This window comes from Vulpes vulpes, chromosome 9, assembly GCF_048418805.1.
Source record: "Vulpes vulpes isolate BD-2025 chromosome 9, VulVul3, whole genome shotgun sequence".
Lineage (NCBI taxonomy): Eukaryota > Metazoa > Chordata > Mammalia > Carnivora > Canidae > Vulpes > Vulpes vulpes.
This window is the reverse complement of record NC_132788.1, coordinates 90,641,856-90,664,654: the sequence shown is the minus strand read 5'-3', so window position 1 is coordinate 90,664,654 and position 22,799 is coordinate 90,641,856. Positions and strand designations below refer to the sequence as shown.

The window sequence follows — 22,799 nt, the reverse complement described above, 5'->3', positions numbered from 1 at the left end:
TAGAAGCCAGGGCCACTGTAGCAGGGCAAACTATTCCAGCTAGAAGCTGCCGATCTGATCAAGGGTTGAGGTAACAAGGGGGCATGAAAGGCAGCCTGAGGTATGTGCCAGCGTCTGAAATGCTATTTCAATGCTGTCTCAGGTTGGGTCTTCCCACTCACTCATTTCTGGCCCCGTGGCTGCTATTAGAGCCTGTGGTTGAGACCACCCAGGCTGCTATGCGTTGTTTGGGTCTAGGGTTTTTTCCCACCAGCCAGGCCACAGGCCTTGGTCACCGGGAACAGGCAGGGGCAGTCCCAGGGAGTCCAACAATCCATCCACACAGCATTATGAGTCCCAGGGTGAGTCAAGAGGACTAACAGGAGACAACCCACTCCTCCCTCCCAACTCTAGGAACCATGCAAACCATGCTATGGAAACTCAACAACGGAGAGGCTACAGCCATAAAACTTTAAGACTGGTAACATGGAAAAAATGTTTATATGTTAAGTACAAAAGGGACATAAAATTGTATATACAGTAGAATAACAACTATGTAAACACACCAAAAATCTATGCACAGAAATGTCTAGAGGAACATTTAACACCAAAAGATTAACAGTGGTAGCATTTGGGTGGCGAACTGATTCATTTAAAAATTCCCCAAATTTCCTCAATAAGCATTAATTATGATTGCAACAGGGAAGTTTTTGTCTAAAAAAATAATAAAAATAAAAACACCCCACTGGCTGGTGGTTGAGCAGTGCAGTGTCACTTACAAACTGGTGGCTTTGGCCTGAACTCTTGAGAGTATGTATGGTGTGTGCCCCCTCCCACCCCAGAGAGCTGGAGTACCCCTGGCTCCACTGAGAGCATCCCTGCAGCCCCATACCTCTGCTCCCTTTATTCTGCCTCATTCCCACATCGTCTCCAGTCACTTCCAGCCAGTATCTTTCCTCTTTCCTTCCACACTCAGGAGCCAGCTCTCTAGCCACAGGTCCCTAGAAAGAGAGGCAGTGCTGTGCATATTTCAAAGGACATGGTACCTCAGCTTTGGACACACAGAAACTCAATAGAAATCCTCTTCCTTACTGACAGGCAAGTGGCTGCTCTGGTTGCAGGTATGTTAATTATGCAGCCCTTCTGGTAAATCCACAGTCTCAAGCACTCTCTGAACAGTTACTCCTACCATGAATTTTCTACCCTGAAGAGCCATGAGTGGGCAGTAATAGCTCAGATCATCTGGTTTCTAAAAGTCCTTCCTCTCTGAGAAGGCAGAGCTATTGATGGTGGCATTGCAGAAAAGCTGCAGATTCCAGTCTACGTTTTGAAAAGATGTATGCCCCTTGCCCTTTAAGCTTGAGGAACAAGTCAAAAGTAACTGCTAACAAAACAGTAACTGCTAGCAATTCACAGCCTATTCCGGCTGCTGAACAAAAGCAGTTAATGGCTTGCTCCCCCCTTTAGCAGCTGTGTACTCTTGGGCAAATCATAACCTTGCTGAGCCTGTTTCTGTATCTGCAGGGAATGTGTGGCCTGCTCCCGTGTTTGGGGACTTAGTGAAATAACATGCCACTGGTCCAGCTTTAAGAAGGCCATACAGGGGAAGGAAAGGTTATGAGCCAGTCTTAGCTCATCTCAACCCTGATCAAGACCTCTCCCCCTTCCAAGAGAAGGCAAGGAAAAGAAGAAAGCAGACATACCAGGTAAACAGGAATGACCTGTAATTGGAAAAGAAGCTTCAGACAAACTGAAAATGCTCTGGTTCCAGCATCTTGTCCCCCAACGCTAGAAGCCAGACACAAAAGGCATGCAAAAGTGACTGTCACACACGTACAGGCGCAGACAGAGCATCACCGAGCAAAAAAGGGGGCTAATACTGCAGAAAGGGCCCCAAAGTGCGGCTTGAGGAACACAAGGGAAGTTATCCCAAGACCCTCATTTAGCTGCCATGGGAACAGCAAACACTTGAAGCTTTGCTTCATTCTGTCTCCCAAAGGAAAAAGTTAATAGAGAAGACTAACACTTGTGGCAAACACTATTAGAAAGGATGCAGTCTTTCTCCTGGGCTGCAGGACCCCATCTCCTTCTGCTGAACTCTTGAGAAGTGACATATTCTATATACATATATATATATATATGCATGCATGCATACATACATACATATATATGTATGCACACACGGATATATTTAAATGAAGGTGTACACACTGTGCTAAAATACCAACAACAGAAACCCCATGTCATATATAAAAAGGCTAAATATAACATATAACACAGGCCTAGAGCCAGCTCTTACTTGGGAGCTGGAAAAGGGGTGGTATCCTCTGGAGACTGTACACAATTTGGGGTGGGCAGGGAAGGCATCAGTGTAAACAACTCAGACTCACTCCACAATACTGGCCCACAGGAAAGCGTGATGTATCTCATGTACAAAAATAAACTCCCACCTTGCTTTTGTATAAAACCAAGCTTGGCAGGCACCAAGAAAGACTGCAGGTTTGTCTTAATGATAGGGGATCACATCAGGCTACCGCTAAACTGCCCAGCAATAGGAACTTACCTCACCTGCAACCCCCACTTCCCACTCTCTCAGGCTCCTGTGCCATTTCCCACCCAAAACTCAGAGCCTTGAGGCATGCCCTGATCACCTACCCTTACACAACTAACTCACAAGGCTTCCTGACAAGGTCCTCCTTTCTGTATCTGTCCCTTTCTTACCCCAAGATATATGAAGACTTATTTCTGTAAATGTTTGGCACCTAAGTGACATGATGGTTGTGGAACAATGCCACAATGACACGGGGAGACCCAGTAACAAGACATGCAGGGTGAGGGCAAGGGGTGCTGAGCTGCCCTTAGCATCTCAAAACCAGAACTGTAGCTTCCCATGCATTTACAGGGGTGGGAGAAGGGATGTGCAGAATTAACAACTTCACCGGCTCCTCAGCAGCAAATACATTCAAAATTGAAGGCGTCTTGAGGGCCCCAGTATACCCTAATCATGAATCTGGTCACTCCTCTGGAGGAGCTCAGTGCAGTGACAGCTGGAAAATCTGAAGTCCTGATAGAATCTGCCACACCAAGAGTCTTTTTGAAGAAGCTCGGCAAAGTCCTTTTTTTCTTTTGAGCAGATGTACAGCACATCCATGGGAAGGCCATGTGGAAGGATGCTCTCCAGCCCAGTCAAATGATCCAATCCATTATCTCAGTCCCCTCTGAGTTTTTTCCTGTTGGCCACCCTCACTGTACATAAACAGCCGAGCAGCACCAAGGTCAGTCATCAATGGTAGGCAACCAAAAGGCCTGGAAGGAGAAACAAAGTCAATTTTTAAAAAGGCAACCCTCTCTCCTCAATGCTGAGGGTTCTTACTCCTCACCACAGCAACACCATGCCCAAACCCATTGGTGAGGAATTACGGCTGGTGGCCTTCTCTCATTACCAATCAATTCAGGCAATCTATGGAGAAACACTGCCCCCTCCACATGAAAGTTAAGCTAGTTCTGTCTCCAACACTGTCTACCTCCTACCCTAGAGGTCCAGTGGTAAGGAAAAACAGGAAAGCTGTCTGAGAAATGGGTACCTAGGTAACCTGGCCTCGTCGTTAATCTGCCAGGTAACCTCCAATAGGTCCTCTCCTTCCTGAGATGTAAAAAAGTGAAAGGGATTGAACTGGATGGTTTTGCCGCATTTCTTTCCAACACTTTCCTTAGTTGGAAAAAAAAAAAAAAAAAAAGAGCAAGGGGGCAATGTGTTCTGGGTAGGCTAAAGCAAAATCCCTCATCCTCAAATACTCAGGTAGATTTAAGAGATGCCAAAAAGAAACTGTGACTGAGACATGCTTTGTTCTAGCACTAGCGTTGTCTAGGAAGAGACAGGGGCCTACAGGAAATTCTAAGTAATGAGTTATGATCAATTGTAAGAAATTCTGAGTTTTTCAGCAAAAACTGAAAGAAATGGCACACTGAGAGGTTGTAGCCACAAAGGCTGGTAATATTTTATTTCTTCAAAATATTTTAAAAGACTCCAAAAAAAAAAAAATATTTTAAAAGACAAAATTGAGGCTTCTGGGTGGCTCAGTTGGTTAAGCATCTGCCTTTGGCTCAGGTCCTGAAATCAAACTTCACATTGGGCTCCCTATTCAGTTAGGAGTCTGCTTCTCCTTCTCTCTCTGCCCCACCACCTGCTTCTCCTTCTCTCTCTCCCCCAACCCCACCTCATTCACGAGCTCTCTCAAATAAAATCTTAAAGAAAAAAAAAAAAGGCCAAAAAACTATCAGGTATAGTCCTAAGTAGCGTAGGCATAAAACCAGAACCAGGGACCAAAGCAAAAACTGGCCTGAGATCTCCCAGTAGCCTGGAGATCATCTCCAATCCCAGATCAAGGAAAGAAGTATAAAAGTGAAAGATCGGTCCTTAAGTGTCAGACTCTTGATTTCAGCTCAGGTTGTAATCTCAAGGTCCTGGGATCAAGCCCTGAGTCGGCCTCCCTGCCTAATGGGAAGTCTGCTTCTCTCTCTCTCCCTCTACCACTATCCCCCTAAATAAATAAATCTTAAAAAAAAAAAAAGTAAAAGACCAGTCCAACCAGAGATCAGATAATAGGAGGTAGTGAACCAGGGAAGCCACCAGTTGAGGAACAAGAACTTGCATGCTTGTCCTATACCTATTTATTAAAAGATTTTACTTGAGAGAGAGTGAGCAAGTGACAGCATGAGCAGGGTGAGGAGCAGAGGGAGAAGCAGACTCCCCACTGAGCATGGAGCCCCACATGGGGCTCAATCCTGCAACTCCAGGATCATGACCTGAGCCAAAGACAGACACTTAACCAACTGAGCCACCAGGTGCCTCTTGTCACATACCTATTTACAACACAGCTTGCTGTGCTCACTGAAGCACCTACCACCCCAACCAGAAAGGGCCCCTAAGTGGGAGACATGTTCACATACCATGTTGGAACATGCGCTGGCAAAGGTCATGAACTTGGGGTTGAACTGCAAACAAGTAATGGGGCCTGTGTGCTTGCCATCCAACACAGCTACTTTTATACCACTCTCTCCATTCCAGACATGGATCTTGCCATCCTCTGAACCTAAAGGGAATGGTAAAGAAAAATACAACAGCTCAAGGTGCAATGATAAAACAAATAGGAAAGATATGGATTGACATCTGCAGAAAAGCCCAGCTTCGGGCCCCTCATCAGAAATTGAGGACGAAAAGGCAGTAAAGAAAAGAGACTTTGGAAACTGAAACTGATCTTAACTGTAGTTATTTGTTCCTGAGCAAGTCATTTCCCCTGTAACTTCAGTTTTCTCATGTAAAAAGGAGGTTGAATACTATCACACCCTACCAACTGAGCCACTGACAACCTAATGTAGGGTTATATCAGGAAGTTAGTATTACTAGTAATATTGTGCTTGTAAGAGTTTAATTCTTATGCTGGTCCAGGGAAGATCAACGTTAATGCCAGTTCCCAGTAAAGAACTGCAAAATCAGGATAAAGACACTACACTTTTAGCATAATGTACTATACTGAAATCTGAGAATGTCTATCAAAAGGATAATAAATAGTATCTTAATTAGTTAAAACTAACAAAAATAACACAAGAAACAAATGCACAGTACCAGAGAAATAACCTCCAAGGGGGATAAAGAAAGCTTACCAATCATAATAAACTGGGAGTCTGGAGTAAATGAGGCTTCCAGAGTAACAGCTTTGCTATTGGCATAACCCTAAAAAAAGAACAGTTCTCTTATCACAGCCCTGCCTGCAAACACTGACCCAGCACACACATCACCTTTCCATGAAACCCTCTCCTCCTCATGCGTAGTGTCACCAATGTTCCACACAAGGTTGGTACTCTTTACAATTCAACCCCATCTCCAGCTCCATATTCAATGCAACAATCAAATTATTATGGTCAGGGATTATTTTGTATCTAAACTCCAAATTTGGGTCACTGTGTGAGAAGTGAATGTCTCAGAATCCAAGAGAAGTTCATGTCCAGAATGAAAATGCAAGCCCGTGCCTCCACTGGTGAGTTAAGGATAACTGCTGGTCACCAACCAGCTAACATAATTCTCAGCCCAGGAGGTGAGACCACAGAAATAACTACGCTCAAAGGTTGTCAGCTCACCCCAAAGGTGTGCATCACCACTCCTTTGAATGCATCGATGAGACGGATGAAGCTGCCATTGGTGGAGATGAGGATGAGTTTACCATCATTGCTGAACTTAAGTCCTGTCCACTCACAAGTCCGATCGTACTGCATCTTAAAAGTCGCAAATGGCCCCTGAAATGATAAAGACAGCAGCCCCAGCCCAAGGCCCATCAGTGTTCCTCTTGCCAGAGCCAACTCTGATTCTGTCCCTTCAGATTTCTTTTTGACTAGGAAACGCAGAGGGAGAACTACTGCTCCAACATTCTCTAATGTCTACCACATACCTCCTCTACCATGGAAAAGGCTCCCATCTTACCCTTCAAAACATCTGTAATGTCAAGATAGCTCAAAGACTCAAAGGTTTTACCTTATCAAAAGAGCGAAGGTCATAAAGTTTAACCATTTCAGAATTGACACCTGCAGCAAAAATTAACCCTTCTGGATCAAAGGAACAAACTGGCTTGCCTTGTAGATGCATGAGGCCCTAAGAAAAAATAAGAAGAAAAGTTAATGAACCCAGGATCCTACCATTATATAATTAATTTTTTCCAATAAAAACTAAGAAAGGGACACAAAAAAGGATACCTGCCTACCTAGGGAATGAAAAAGCAAAAAACTAAAATGAGGCTTTTTATAAACACATCTCCATAAAACTAGCTTCATCAGCCCTAACTGTACAATTCTATAAACACTGAATTCAAATAAAAGCTATAGCTCACAGGTTTTAGGAAAATGGTTTTGAAAGCAAAAAGCCACAGAGCATAACACAATATGCACTGGATTAGTGTATTTGCTTAATTACCAGCTACCTACCAGGAAGACAGATTTTCTCCAAAGTTTAGAAAGACTCTGGGATCTCAAAATGGAATCATTACTTTCTCCTTTCTTTGAGAGGAGGAGCTGATGACATTGCCTACCATAGAAAACACTCAAAGTGTAACTGTGAGGTTACCATTACCTGGCAGTTAGGAGACCGGAGATCCCAGAGTCGAATGGTCTTATCAAGAGACCCAGAAATGAAAGTGTCATCCACAGGTGACATGGACAAGGCCACCACCCTGCAATGCATCAAGATAAATAGGAGTTGAAGCAAAATATTTGCAAAAATTGGATGTGAACTCTAAACCCCTCTATCTACACCTGTTCTTCCAAAACTGCCGTTTTAAGAAACATACATATACAAGTAATCTGGAATAACCAAAGGCAACTAATATAATGAGAAAAGAAACAAAACTACAACATAAAAATGTAAATCAAACCACAAGGAGATATTACTTCACAATAGATAACAAGTGTTGGTAAGGATATGGAGAAATTAGAACTCTCACGCATTGCTGACTGGAATGTAAAATGGTGCAGTTGCTTTTTAAGTTTTCCAGTTCTTCAAAAAGTTAAAGACAGATAATTACTAAAGGGCCCAGAAATTCCACTTCTAGGTATATATCCAAGGGCAATGAAAGTATGTCTACACAAAAATGTACACATATGTCCACAGCAGCATTATTCATATTACCCAAAGAGTAGAAACAACCCCAATGCCCATCAACTAATGAATGGATAAGCAAAATGTGGTACATACATATAATAAAACATTATTTGCTAACAAAAAGAAATGAAGCCCTGGTTCATGTTACAACATGTATTCACCTTGGAAACATGGTAAATGAAAGAATTGGACATAAAAGGCCACACAGTGTCTCATTTACACAAAATATCCAGAATAAGCAAAGCTATAGAGACAGAAAGTAGATTAGTGATTGCTGGGGACTTGAGAAGAGGGAATGAGAAGTGACTGCTAATGAGTGCAGGGTTCTATTTGGGAGTTATGAAAATGTTTTGGATTAGTGATGATTGTTGCCCAACTCTGTGAATATACTAAAAACCTGAATGGGTACTCTGAGAGGATGAATTTATGGTATTAAACTATATTACAATTAAAAAACAAAACAAAAAAACTCTCATGATTCCTTAGAGTTTTGATGACTACACTAACAGTCTCAAACCTGAGTGCCATTTGCATCACCCGAGGGGTGGACTGAAACACAGACTACTGGGATCTACTCCTAGAACTTCTAATCCAGTAGGTCTGGGGTGAGGTCTGAGAACTTGTACTTCTTTCTAACAAGCTCCTAGGTGATGATAAGACTGTTGGCTTGGGCACCACACTTACTAAGCCACAGGTCTGTGCTAATAGCAACTGTATTTTTGATATGGGTCCCCTTTTGTGGTTATAGCATTAAGAGTCACTCACTAGAAGACCTCTCTTCAAAAGGTTCACCCTGAGCTCTCTTGTCCCCTCTGCTCATTTTCTCACTCTACCACACCCTGCTCTGAAGATACACACTGCCTCCCAAGCATTTGGGCCTGGCCTGCAAGGAAGGACGGCACGTGGCTCTACTTCATCTGCCTCTCAGAGCACACCACAACCCCAATCCAAATGAGGGGAGCTAGGACCTGTATAGCACCTATGATTCTACAGTGCCACCTACAGAGAAAGCCCTTGTGAAAACAGACATTTGGATAACTCTTCCTTCCGAATTATGGAAGAGTAGTTCCATACATTCTGGCTTGGCTGTAAAACACTTCATAGATACAGGAGCTGATATTATAGATGAAGATTATAAAAGAAATATTGGTGTTGTGCTATCTCATTTTGACAAAAGCTTGAAGTAAAAAAGATGACCAAAATTGCACAGCTTATTTGTGAATGAACTTTTTAAAAAAAAATCTAGAAATAGAAATTGTTCAAGTTTTGGATGACACTGAAAGGGGTTCAGGAAGTTTTTGTGCCACTGGAAAGAATTAAAATTTATGCCATGAATAGAAAATGAGAAAATACACTTTTTTAAATAAAGTTTTTATCTAAAGAATTTCTAACAATTCAACTCAACTAATATCTGTACTAGTTCCTCAACTTAAACATTTAAAGATATCGTAAGCCAAAATTTCCTGAGAATGCTGAGGTGGTAATAAAAGAGCAGAATGCATATGGACATGTAATTTTAATGCCATGGTATTCAGGGCAAAAGCTCAGAGGAAATCTGTCTTGGCACAAGGCTCTATGCTAAGAGATAAAGGATATACAATGAGAAGCAAAACCTCAACTTTAAGAAATAAGAAAGCTTAACTAGCCCAAAGAAATCTGAGAGATGGTCAGAGAAGGCCTTCCAGAAGAAGCAGCACATGTAGAGGACAGGATTTCATTGGGAAATGCCCTTACAGAAAAAGTGCCAGGTAGGAAGGCATGAGGTCCACATTCAGGAAGCAGCCCAGAGTTCACCTTAACTCAAGTGTCAGGAGGTAATGCTGAGAAAATGAGTCAGAGCTGAAGGGAGGCAAGCTTGATTCCAAAGGGAAGGAGCAGACAGATTCAGCGAACCATTAAAGTTTCCGGGCAGAGACTGTGAAGTGGTCAGAGCTGTAACATAGGATGCTAAAGCAGGATGATGAGGGATTGGGAGATTAATTAGGATTTGCCAATAATTCACTTGATATAGGGCATGACCTGGGGCAGAAGAAAAGGAAAGAACAGAGCGAAGTGACACATGAGGTTAAACCTAGGCAGAATCAATAGGATTAACAGCTCACTACATGTGAAAGCAGGGAAAGAAAGCAAACAAGTAACAGAGGCTTTGAGTCAGGATAATTAGAAGGAACAGTGATGAGGAAATATGACACAAACAGAGAAGAGTGGGCCCAAGGCATGTAACAACGAGGGATGGTGTGCTGGACCTATCAGGTGGGGGCATGAAAGAAACACCTACTTAGACGTATATAAAACCTGGAGGTGGAATTGGAGTCTGGAAATCAGAATAGACATGAACTGAAAACACTGTTTTGGGAAGCCATCTGAGTAGAGGTGAATGAAATTAGTGATGGAGATATGTGAAAAATATAAAGAGAGGAAGAAAAACTAGGGTAGAACCTTGTTTATTTTAAAGTCAAAAGAAGGGAGGCCAAGAATAACAAGAGTAGAACCAAGATAGGAAAAGCAAGCTGCCAAAGGAAAATAAAAGTTGTGGAGAAGTTGAGCACCAAAAATAAAATAAAATAAAATAAAAGCATACAAAACCCCAAGGCAGTATATTTTAACAGGAGGCAGCAGGAAAAGGGAAATAAAACAGCTCAGAAAAAGCCCCACAAATGATTCTAGGAATAGACCGAATAATTTAAACAGCGAATGAGTGTGAGGAGGTGGATGGGAGTATGTAGATTATTCTTTCATGTTTGACAGTTAAAAGGAGTGGGAAATAGGTTCAAGAAATAGATTTAAGATAAAGAAGACCAAGTAAGTTTGTAGGCAACAAGGAAAAGTCTAGTTAAAAAAACAGAAGCAAGCAGAAGGAGGGAGGTTGGTTTTGTCAAGGAAGAAAGCCTATTTCTTTTTCAAGAAAAGGGTTCCAAGGAAGAGGCAAAAGGGATAGAAGTTGAAAAGAACTCATTTTGGATGGCCCTGATTTTCTCAAAACAAAAGAGGCACAAAGTCATCTAAGAATCAGAACATCAAGAGGATGGATAATTAAGAAGATTGGAAAGAATTTTAAACAACTGCAATCAACTTATAATTACAGACAATACATTTGTGAACATTAATTTGACTACAAAGAAGCAAAAACATCTACTTGTCACAAGCCATTCTTTGTTTGGAACAACACAGTAACCAACAGCTGCTACCCTTCATCTTCAGCACAGATATGCCCTGCCCAATCAGAAGCGGAGCTGAAAACAGGGTGCTCTTGGCCCCCCTCCTGCCAGGGTTCCGTACCACTCCAAGTCGCACTGGAGTAATGTTGTATTTGCAAACAAAAGCACGACAAAATACCCTCAGTGATTAAAGTATCATCCAAATGAAAAGGAGTTCGGGGATCCCTGGGTGGCTCAGCAGTTTGACACCTGCCTTCAGCCCAGGGTGTGATACTGGAGTCCCAGGATCGAGTCCCACATCAGGATTCCTGCTTGGAGCCTACTTCTCCCTCTGCCTGTGTCTCTGCCCCTCCCACCCCCTCTCATAAATGAATAATATAAACTAAAATAAAATTAAATTAAATTAAAAAATAAAGGAAAATGAGTTCAACATTCAACGCAAACTTAAAAAGCTGGAGAAAAAACACTGGGGGAACTGGGGTAGGAGAGAGAAATAAAATGCACTACAAAATAGAATAAGGAAACAAGCTTTTGGACTTTCAAAAGTAGCAAAGGACAATTTTATTTAATAATATTTTTGCAAAAAAAAATATTTTTGCATTCTCATTAAGATCTTCACATGGAATATACTTATGTAAAGCAGGGGTCTGCTGAAATGGGACCACCAATACTGGAAGAGGCCTCATACACGTAAATGGTGCTTTCATTAAGGGACATCTGATTATTATTTGGGGTTCCTAAATGATAAACATAATTTGTACTACATAGGTTTCCACAGAGTATCTTTAATCCACTTTTTTCCTAATTACATTTTATTATTTTTATTATTTTTTTTACTTTTTTCCTAATTACGTTTTAACTTGAGATCTCAGTTTACCTACAAAGTCCTACCCCCTGCTTCCACAACCTCAGGTAATCAGGTGTTGACTGTTTTAAGGAGGGTTAACAAGAGAAGATTAAGAAGGATGCTAAACAGTGGTGAGGAACTAGCTTCAGTTCACTAATACAATCTCTTGAATCTCAGTTTCTGGATACCTCAGGGATAAAAGAATTATCTACTCCTGTAACACCTGGGTCTTACCTTTTGCTATGTCCAGGAAAGTATCTGATGTATTTGTTGTCATGCAAGGACAGGTAACGAATAGTATCTGTAAGAAGACAAATAAGGCATGATGATATCCTATTATTTTTAAAGGAATTACTTTGCATTTCATCTTGAAAACAAGATCAAAGAATTCATTGTTTCCATAACTCAAGCAAGGTGTAAATAAATAAGGTTAAGTAATTCCTCTCCACAGCTGAAGAGTGGGCACTACAGATTTCACATAATTCAAAAGCTTAGTTCTCAAACTGACGTCATATAGAGCAATGTTTAAAGTCATTGTTACCACCAGTCTTTGGCTTCTGCATAGTTACAGTGCAACCTGTCCTGCAAAAATACCTGCCTGCGCCACTCCTCCAAAACACAATAGTTTTAGTGCCCACAAAATGGCAAGCCTTAAAGGAAAACATTTAGCTGCTGAGGAACAGGCTCGAAGAATTAAGCAGCAATGCTAAACTAAGGATCAGGCTGGACTCTGGCATAATATTTTTGTCCAGGGTTCTCCAACGGTGTGTCAACCCAACTCTAACCTAAATGTTAACTGGATATACAATTTATATCAAAACTAAACAAATGGAAAGAAAAGTAATGTCCCACTACTTTTAAAATTAACCAGTGGTACTTTGTGTATCAGAGAAATAGGTTAAAAATAATAATAAAGTAGTCAAAAGAACAAATGAGGAAATCTGGATTAAAAATATCTTAAAATATTTAAAACTTAAACTCATTAATATACCAACAAGTCATAGCAGTGAGATTATCAGTATTAAAGAAAGGAAAAATCATAGAGGCTTGTGCTTGGGGAGAAAAATACACTCTTAAAACCCAAGCGATTCTATCTGAAAAAGTAAACAAAAAAGATGGTGGTGAGAAGGGAGTGAAGTGCCATAAAGAATAGAACTGGAAAGTGCTATGCCCCCAAAAAGACTAGGAATAAGAAGCAATTATTGAGAAAGAGGCAATGGTGCCAAAATACAGACAGGAGAGCACAGAAAGAATGTTCTAGAGGCAAATAGAACACAGAAACAAAGAGGCTGAAGGTACTAAGTCATTTCAGTGGTTCACAGGGGTACTTTCTAATAACAGGGCATTTGATCTGGGAAGGGGAAAATCGCACTTTCTGTTAAGTTCCAAAACAGAACTCTAATATAGTTTTCTTTGAAAATCTTCAAAGTCCTAGAATGACGACTACAAAATCTTTCTGGTTGTTCTATTTCTAGTAACGACTCACCTGCCCTAAGCAGAAAAAGACTTCCTCCCCATTACCTGTTCTCCCAGAGATGAGCAGGGCGTCGCCATCCTCTCCGCCCCACTCAGTAGCTGGTGCACTGTTCCTGGCAAGGCAGTGGCCTGTACAGTTATCTCCTGTACCGGGTGGTATCATAGACCCTCAAACTGTACAAACTACTACCTCAGCCTGGAATCAGGCAAAAGGAAACGGAGCGTTGGAGGAACTCTTCAGGATGCACTCGAGACAGGAAAGGCAACATCCTCACAGCAGAGGCCTGGCAGCAAAGCTGCAAGTGCCACACATTTGCCTCATTTTGCACCATATTTGGAGAATCCTCACATTTAATCACCCGGAAAAATACCCCAACAGAAGAAGTATACCAGTCATTCAGATGATCACATAGATATGTTTCCTCAGGATCCTAATGTTTTATATTCTTGTCCAAAAGCATCAATTGCACTGCTTACTTAGAAAACCACTTCTGAAATAGAGGCATGAAAAGTAGAAATGATATACTTACTAAAAATCAAGTACAGGCAGAAAAGTCTCATAAAAAAAAAAGACTTCTGCCCATCTGCTCTGAGATAGGCATAGCCACAATAGCAGTCTAAGTGATCTTTGTTGGGTGACATCAGAAAAATTTTACTGTAGGGGAGCATAGGTAGCTTAGTTAAGTGTCTGACTTTTGATTTCAGCTCAGGTCATGATCTCAGGGTTTTAAGATGGAGCCCCCAGTTGGGCTCTACACTGGAGCCTCCCTCCCTCCCCCCTCATCACACTCTCTTAAAAAAAACAAAAAGTCCTAACATGAGTGTTACATAGATCAATTACTAAGATGAATTGTCAACTGAGAATGACTTATTCCAGGGGAAATAGAGGTAAAAACAGAGATCATTAGAGAAAGAAATTCACAAGTTTAATTTCCAAAAATAACTCTTTACTCTACAAAGACATTAATTTTAGTTAAAAGTTAAAAGGGGAGGGTGTGCTTGGCTGGCTCAGTCGGTAGAGCATGCAACTCTTGATTTTGGGGTCGTGAGTTTGAGCCCCACATTAGGTGTAGAGATTACTTAAAATCTTTAAAAATAAATAAATAAAATAAAAGTAAAAAGGGAAAAGGAACAAAAGACCCTGAAATCAAAGATAATTAAGGTCAATACACTGTCCTTTATGACACACACCATAAAAGGTAGGGCATACACCAGAAACTCCAAGGTCCTTAAATTACCATAGCTCAAGCATTTGTGGTTATCTACCACTTGTGATATGTCAAGTATTCTTTCCTTTTATATATTTTAAAAGTATTCTTTCAAGTTTAAAGAAGTACAAACAATAAGCATAATCAATTGCTTCCTATACCCACTCTCCATTCTAATCTGGAGACCTTTCATACTGTTTCAAGTCCTTCCAAAGTACTAGTGGATTGCTTCTAGCATCCCTTGAGTCATAACAATGTTGGCATTGCTAACATCATAGGAAACTATTTAAATTAAACTAACTCTAACCAAAGCAGAAGCAGTCACAAAGATTCCAAGAACGATTTAAAAGAAACTATGACCAAAACTTCCTAAAAAGAAGGCTTGCTTACCGTCTATTTTGTTAGAGCTGTAAACGACTGTGTTTGCTGCATGGGTATATCTGATGAGGTCCACGCCATATTTCTTACTGTACAGGGTTCTCTTTGGTCTGATGAGGAAATGGACAGAGAGAGAAAAACATCAAAATCCTCCATCACCGAATCTGGGATCTTCATATAAGAGAAGCACTTGAATGATGTGGCAAGGATGAGGATTCTTGGGAAACTCTAACACTGGAAAGAAACAGAATTTCTTCCAAAAGAGAGGAAACAAATAGAATCAATCAAGTGCAATTTCACCTCCGAACACCAAATGCTGAGGTTAGGAAGTGGGAGTAAATTTGAGGGCTCAAGTGAGTAAATTTTGAGAAAAAGTACATCTATTTGGGTAGAAAGGCACATTAAACAACACAAGTCAGAACTTAAGGCAAAGAGGGATATTTAGCAAGCCAATGAGGCCAGAACTTTTCTTAAGCCATTCACTTAGAAATAAAGGTCTTTTTTCTAGAAGAAATGATTTATCAAAACTGAAACCAGATGCAAAACTGCTTGCCTTTCCTAATATAACCTGCTATTGCAGAAGCTATCCATCCTCCCTACCCTGCAAGTCCGAAGTACTTACTGAGTCCGATAGAAGGCAAAGCTAACTTTCCTTAGAAAAAACTAGCCACTGGTTCTTTTTTCTTTTCTTTTCTTTTTTTTTTTTTTAAGATTTATTTATTTATTCATGATAGAGAGAGAGAGAGAGAGAGAGAGAGAGAGAGGCAGAGACACAGGCAGAGGGAGAAGCAGGCTCCATGCCGGCTGGATCCTGGAACTCCAGGATCAAGCCCTGGGGCAAAGGCAGGTGCCAAACCACAGAGCCACCCAGAGGTCCCCTGGTTTTCTTTTTAATGTAAAATCACTTATTTCCAATCTAGAGGTTACCAATCCATTTGAAGTTCCTTCAATGTTTCCCTTTATAGAACCCTCAGGATCAAGTATCAAGCTAATAAAACAGATCTCAGCAAACCTTTAACCAAAAAATTCACCATATTCTACATTTAGGTGTAGGAGAATTCCCTAAATCCTGTACCAATGTTTACCAAGAGTTCCAATTTTGAAACAGAAGTTCACTCTCTCCATGGAACCAAAATGCTGAACAATCTGATTACTCAAGCAGCTTTAAGAAGTCAAATATTTGCACTTTCAATTTTTGTTAATGTCAGTGAGGTCAAGAGTTTCAATACATAAAAACTTTTTCCAAACAAGACTTCTCACTCCCCTGCACTGAATTTTCCACTTTCTCACGTTTAACCTTTAGCTCAACTAAAAAGATCAGCCCAAAGGCTACCATGTTGAGTCCACTGTCCTGAGTTCTGCTGCGGGGTTACTGTGTGGTAAACTGAGTGAGCACATGCACGCACAAGCACAGGTTCTTGCTCTCAAAAAAGAGTACTTTGTTTTTACAAGTGAAAAAAGCAGCTTACTTATTTAAATAATTCGGTCTAAACTAGTGAAGATATATCCTTAGGAGCCAATGTTAAAGGGTGTGGTATAAGGAAAATTTTCAGTTCCACTTACATTTGCTCTATTTGTCTCAAATTTATCGAGAACACTAACCTTTGTTCTCAGTAACTGAAAAATTTTTAACTCATATTACTTCTTAGTTTGAAAGCTAGATCCTAATTTTTACATCCATTTCACAGTATCTTTACTAAGCCTATGCACTACTTTTTTCCATGAATATTTTGGGAAGTTTCTTTCCATAAATTATGATTCTTATGATCAGGTATGAATAAATAATATTAAAGCCTGCTCTATGAATAATTTGCATCACCTAGAAGTCAATCTTTTATATTCTTTCATGTTGAAAAATCACTCAGTGGATGTTAACAAAACATGGACAAAATGAACAAAAAACTAGAAAATATGAAGCATAAAGAACATTGTTTTAGCCATTTTCAAGCTCAAATTCTAACATTAGTACCATCTAGTAGAGCTACTATGCCTTCCGAAAAAGCAGTAACTCTTCTACCAATGTTGGTTTGACTTATACTAGGGGCAATTTTTTTTTCCCTTCACATTACCACTTAAGATCATGGACTTGGGATCCCTGGGTGGCGCAGGGGTTTAGCGCCTGCCTTTGGCCCAGGGCGCGATCCTGGAGACCCGGGATCAAATCCCATGTCGGGCTCCCGGTGCATGGAGCCTGCTTCTCCCTCTGCCTGTGTCTCTGCCTCTCTCTCTCTCTGTGTGACTATCATTAAAAAAAAAAAAAAGATCATGGACTCTTTAAGGTGTAAGACGTTGTCTAATATTCAGAGAAGTGATCTGACCTCTGTCATATACCCGGTCACAAGGCCAAACTAGAACCCAGGTCACCTAACTACCAGGCCACACTCTTGCCACAGACCAAATGTCACAATTCACTCATAAGAGAAAATTTAAAAGAGCATGCCCTATACTATTATAGCAATGCTAAATTTTCTAATTTGGATAACGTGCTCTGGTTATATAAAAGAATGTCCTTTTGCTTAGGAAATCCATGTTGAAGTGTTTAGAGAGAAGGGGCTTGATACCTCCAATTTATTCTCTAACGGTTCAGAAAAAAATGCACACCTAAATATTTACATAGAGTGATAAAGCAAAAGGGGTAAAAACGTAGCCAATTACTAGATGATATGGGAAATTTGAAATACTGTTTTAAGTTTTCTGTAAGTTTGTAATATGTAAAATTGCTACATGAATAAATAAACTGCATTATCATAAAATTAACATTTTACTTTTTTTTTTTAGCATTTTACTTTTAATAAGACAGGACTTCCAAGTCATTGTCATTGCTTCCAACAAGTAGATATTATGCCACATTTGAAGACAAACTAAGAAATGCTGTCACATGTCACAGCCTTTATTTTCTTTGAATGAGAATATACATCTCCATCCTCAGGTTCCAGGAAGAGGTTCTAATCTGTGCACAAGCACTAAACATTTAAGTCAGCCAGCTTCAAATTACTTTTAGCTTCAGAATCCAGCAACCCTGACACTCACTGCAGACTTATATGTTACTCTCTTCCAAGCTGATTCAAGTGGCCAGACCTGGACAGAAATCCATCTACTAAATGAATAATGGTCCAGCTAACAATTCTAATTCTCTCTTCCCCCAGGACCACCACTTAGGCCAGTCTTCCATATACTGCAGGCAGATCCAGAACCAGTTACATAATACTTTTTCACAGCTCTCGTGGGGAAAAAAACTGGGGAGAAGATACAGCTTAAATCAAACCAGCATTACTTTAGATAACCAAATTCACAAATGAAGAGATAAGTTCCAAACGAAAGTTTATAGAAGCCACTGGTTTGTTTGTTTGTTTTTTTTTTTTTATTTATGATAGTCACAGAGAGAGAGAGAGAGAGAGGCGCAGAGAGAAGCAGGCTCCATGCACCGGGAGCCTGATGTGGGATTCGATCCCGGGTCTCCAGGATCACGCCCCGGGCCAAAGGCAGGCGCCAAACCGCTGCGCCACCCAGGGATCCCTGAAGCCACTGGTTTTAAAACAAAATAAAAGGCAAAAGGAAAGTGGGAGAAGAGAAAACCCCAAGGACTCAAAAACTAAGATCTGCAACTAGGTAACAAAATGAAATCTGACAAAACCAGTAGCCACTGAATTAAACCAAATACCTGGAAACCTACTTGGGGAAGGTGGCTGAGGAAAGTAAAATCTAGCCTAAACCAGTTTCTGCTCCAAAGGAGCTCACAATTTAGCAAGGAGAAAGCAAAGCAGGTCTACAAAGGGTAGGTGAAGCTGACAAGATGCCCAGAGAAAAGGGCAAAATGTGCTTTTAAGACTTTACAGAGATGGGGTGCAATGGATCTCCAGAGGACTTGGGGCAACACAAATTTCAGACCCTTAAAAAAGTGTAATTTTTTAAAAAAAGTGTCTACGAGGAAACATGAAATTGTTAGATTAGAATGTATTCTTTGTTTTCAGAGCAGGTTCCCACTCAGGTCGGGATGGGACGGCCAAGTTCGTTTTTTTCTGACAAAAAGGGAAAAGTTTCTGATGTTGTTAAAAAGTTAACTACTACTAACTACATTAGTTAACTAAACGTGGGCATCGGGTCTGAGGGAGTAAGAGAATGATTTGGAACAGAAAGGAAAAGACAGGAGGCCCAAAGAGGCACAACAAATAAATCCTGACAGCTAAGAACTACGACCCACGCGGCCTTCCGGCAGAAGGCCGCGGGAAGCTGCGGGGCAGGGATGGGCGGAGTGCCAGGGCTGAATCGAGGTCACCGAGGAGGGCAGAGCGAGCTGTGACGCTGCCGACTGAGGCAGGAGAGCAGCCTTTGCGGTTCTGCGCGGGGGTCAGAGCAGACCGGCACCTTTGACAAGAGTCGGAGAAGCGGAAAAGCTACCTGCAGGGGCCGAGGCGGGCGGACCCGGCGTTTAAAGGTCAAGGTCAAGGTGGGGTTTGGAGCGCGATGCAGCAGCGTTTTTCCAGGAGGCCGAAGTCATACAAAATAATAACGATATTATTTACCACTCTCATTTTTAAAAGAAAAGTGAAGGTCTCCCGGGCGGCTTCGGAGTGGAAGCGGCCCTGACAGCAGCGAGTGCAAAACAGGCCGGGGGAGGGCGGCGGGGCCGGGGGAGGGGACGGACAGCGGGATGAGCGCGGGGCCAAGAGAAGGAGGGAGGGAGGAACGGGCCGACGACACGCTCGGGCTCGGGCCCAGGGCCACCGCCGCACTCACTTGCCCTCCTGGCAGTCGTAGAGCACGATCGAGTCGTCGTCGCTGCTCGAGATGACCGTCTCGCCGTTGGGGCTGAAGTCGAAGCAGTTAATCTTGTCCGAGTTCTCGCGAAACACCTTGGCGACGCGGAAACTCCGCAGCACGCTGTCGGTCAGCTTCATGGCGGCGGCGGCTGGAGGCGGCGGCGGCGGCGGCGCAGGGCTGGGGCGGGGCCCGGCGGCGAGCGGGCGGGCGGACTGACTGCCTGCCGAGGGGCCGACCCGGGCGGGGCGGGCGCCGCGCCGGCGGCGAGCGTAAGGGCAGCCGACAGTCGGCCCACCTCCTCCCCTTCCTCCTCCTGCACGTGCGACGCTCTTCGGGCCAGACTGCGGGGGCTCGCGGACCGTTCCTCCTCACGGTCGCCTCAGGGCCAACCGGCGCGACGCCGGCTCATTGTGTCCGCCATCTTGGGACGACAGGCAGAAGCCGAGGGCGAGGAGCCTTACCGCGGCGCACGCCGGGAAAGGGGGCGGGGCGGAACGGGGGCGCGAGGCGGGCCGGTGGGGCGGTGACGTCAGTGCGGCCGTCCAGGAGTGGAGTGGAGTGGAGTGGCGGGGTGCCCGAAGGCAGCGGTTCTCTGGCGCGCAGTGGGGCCCGAGGGGCGCGGTTGTCCACCGCCTTCCCGTTGGGCTGGGAGGCAGCTGGTGCCTGGGAGCCGTGAGCCTTTGCGCAGGATCGCAGCCCCCCTTAGAGGCTCCCCCTTCCCCAGGATCGCAGCCCCCCCTAGAGGCTCCCCCTTCCGCAGGCCACGGGGAGCAGGTACTGCGGGGGTCGGCTGCGCCACTGGAGGCCTGTTCTGGGGGTGAGTCAGTGGACCTATGGCTGGCGGGCTTTGCTCGTGCACTACAGCGCCAGCATAGTTTCAATTTCAGGTGGGTTGTTTTGTTTGGTTTTGTTTGGGTTTTGTTTTGAGGTGTAATATACAGTAGCCTGCACAAAGTTTAAGTGCTTTTTAAAAAATTTGGATATATACCTGTGTGACTCCTACCCAGAGGTTTTCTTTAAGCCTTCCTTAAAAACTTTTTAATTGACGCATAACATGAAGTGCATAAAGTGAACGGATTTTAAGTGTACAGCTCCACACACTTTTGTAAGCACTTTTTAAGACATTTATAGCCTCAGAACTCATAGCATCAATTACATGGAAATTTTTTAAATGGAGTTGTATCTCCTTATTCAACAAAATACAATTTTAAGTTCTCCAGATTTCCTCCTCCTTTTTCGTATCTCTACGTGAACTTTATAAGTGCAACCATCTTTTTTTTCCTAGGTCAGTATTATATATTAAACATTTTTACCATGTTAGTAAACCGAATTGGCGGTGGTGTTCTTAATCGAGGTATCATTTATGTGCAGTAAAAAAAAACTGGCCTTTTAGGGACGTCTAGGTGGCTCAGCAGTTGAGCGTCTGCCTTGGGCTCAGGGCGTGACCCCGAAGTTCCAGGATAGAGTCCCACATCGGGCTCCCTGCTTGGAGCCTGCTTCTCCCTCTCCTTCTGCCTAGGTCTCTCTGCCTCCCTTTCGCTGTGTCTCTCAAGAATAAATAAATAAATAATCTTAAAACAAACAAACAACCCTGACCTTTTAAATGGATAGATTTATAAGTTTTGACACCCATATTGAGTTGTGCAACCACCACCACATTCAAGATATAAAACAGTTACATAACCCTCTTTGTAGTCAATGGGGTTGTCTCAGTGGTTTGTTTAAGGATTCATTGCCTTAAAAGGAAGGAAAATTGGTCTCTAACAAAGGAAAGTGATATCTGATCACAAAAAAGGTACCAGGCACCTTGGCTTTAACTTTCTATGCAAGGGGTCAAACTCAGTGCAACCTATGGGAGTTCATAGATCTCTAACTTGCGGGCAACTCTTCAAAGACTAATTGCCTGGGGTCTTTAACAATGGAGACAGGCCTGTTTATTTTGCTTCACTAAACTGCAGTGGCTAAAGAGGAAGAAAAAGGAAGAGGAAAGACTTAAACATTAAAATCAGCTGTATTAGGAAGATGTGATATTCAGAGATCCAAGTATAACCTGAATAATGAATGGTAAAAAACAAAACAGAAACCCTGGGACAGATGAGTCTTTCTAGAAAGAACTAAAGGATGTCCCTGGGTAAAGGGAGAGCCAGGATCCCTACACATAAAGAGAAGTTGTTCTTTGAAGGGAGAGGGCAAGATCCTGGCTAAGTCTCGGCTGCGACTGCCTCCTGACAAAGAGCAGAACTTCTGGCTACAGCGTGTTCTGGGATCTGGCAAAAGCCTGTTTGAGCGTAACCCAAATGGATGGCAACTTTCCAAACTGCGAAGCAATGGGAGAAAAGTCCTCTGTGTCCTGGAGCACTCCCTTCCCTGCAATTCCTGCTTCTTTATCAGAATCTGCTTTGAATGGTTAAATGGCAATAAGAACAGATCTTGTGCCTCGTCCTTGAAATTTTGGGAAGTGAATATACCCAATGAGATACCATTTTTTGATCCCTTTTTGTGTACGAAACAACCGAATGTTGTCAGCTAAAAGAAATCTTTGTAGGGTATCTTTTGTACTTCCTGTACCTTTCCCAGATTTCACTGTTAAGACTGATGTTTCCTCCCAAGACTTAACTCCCTAAATTATTTTTCGGATGGAAAAAGCCATTTTTTCATATTTTGAGAGTGTCCTGAAATGGCTCAGCCTATTTCACATTCCTCATCTGGCTCCCTGCCCTGGTAGAGTGGGACTCTTCTAGCTTCCAGTCCAACAGTGCCTTAAAAGCTAGACTTTAAAAGGTGACCCAGAAAGGCTGGCTCCAATGGGGGATGGGTAGAAGGGAAAGCTACAGTAGGAAGCGCATCAGGCTTCTTGAAGAGCATCAGACTTAATTTTTTATTTTTCCTTTACTTTTAAATCATTATTTCTTTTACTTACTTAGTTTTCATACAAGTAAATACACCCATTTATTTTTTTTAAAAGATTTTATTTATTCATGAGAGACACACACACACGGGGGTGCCGGGGGGAGAGACACAGGCAGAGGGAGAAGCAGGCTCCATGCAGGGAGCCTGATGTGGGACTCAATCCTGGGTCTCCAGGATCATGCCCTGGGCTGAAGGTGGCGCTAAACCGCTGAGCCACCCAGGCTGCCCAAATACACCCATTTAAAAAGAAAAAAACTAAAAACTACAGATTAGTAGTAAAACAAACAAACAAACAAAACAAAACCCCAGGATCCAGAAGTAGCTATTATTAAATTTGCTTTTATTAGGATAAAATATACATAGCATAAATTTTAACAGTTTGATGAAGAGCTTTTCAGATTTTTCCCCTGAAGTATATTTTTAATGGGCTCATA

The 22,799-nt window shown here is 42.4% G+C and overlaps 2 protein-coding genes across 12 annotated transcripts in view; one reads left to right on the top strand and one right to left on the bottom strand.

Annotated features, from left to right (window-relative positions):
• Positions 1–461: 461 nt before the first annotated feature.
• Positions 462–19,907, bottom strand: WDR82 (WD repeat domain 82). Its single transcript, XM_025986841.2, has 9 exons — positions 19,432–19,907; positions 14,707–14,804; positions 11,867–11,933; positions 7,100–7,199; positions 6,509–6,625; positions 6,118–6,273; positions 5,644–5,713; positions 4,930–5,072; positions 462–3,285 (listed from the first exon to the last, which is right to left on the bottom strand). The coding sequence occupies exons 1-9, from the start codon at positions 19,590–19,592 to the stop codon at positions 3,256–3,258; spliced, it is 942 nt and encodes a 313-aa protein (XP_025842626.1). The 5' UTR covers positions 19,593–19,907; the 3' UTR covers positions 462–3,255.
• Positions 18,951–22,799, top strand: part of GLYCTK (glycerate kinase) — a 34,209-nt gene continuing 30,360 nt past the window's right edge. For 3 of the 11 annotated variants that reach the window (XM_072720793.1, XM_072720790.1, XM_072720789.1), the window contains exon 1: positions 19,987–20,342. The gene's annotated coding sequence lies outside the window, so the exon portion shown is untranslated. Of the gene's footprint in view, positions 19,142–19,983; positions 20,343–22,799 lie in introns of those variants that run through there. The other 8 variants (XM_025986786.2, XM_025986775.2, XM_025986806.2 and 5 more) reach the window with 7 other exon arrangements.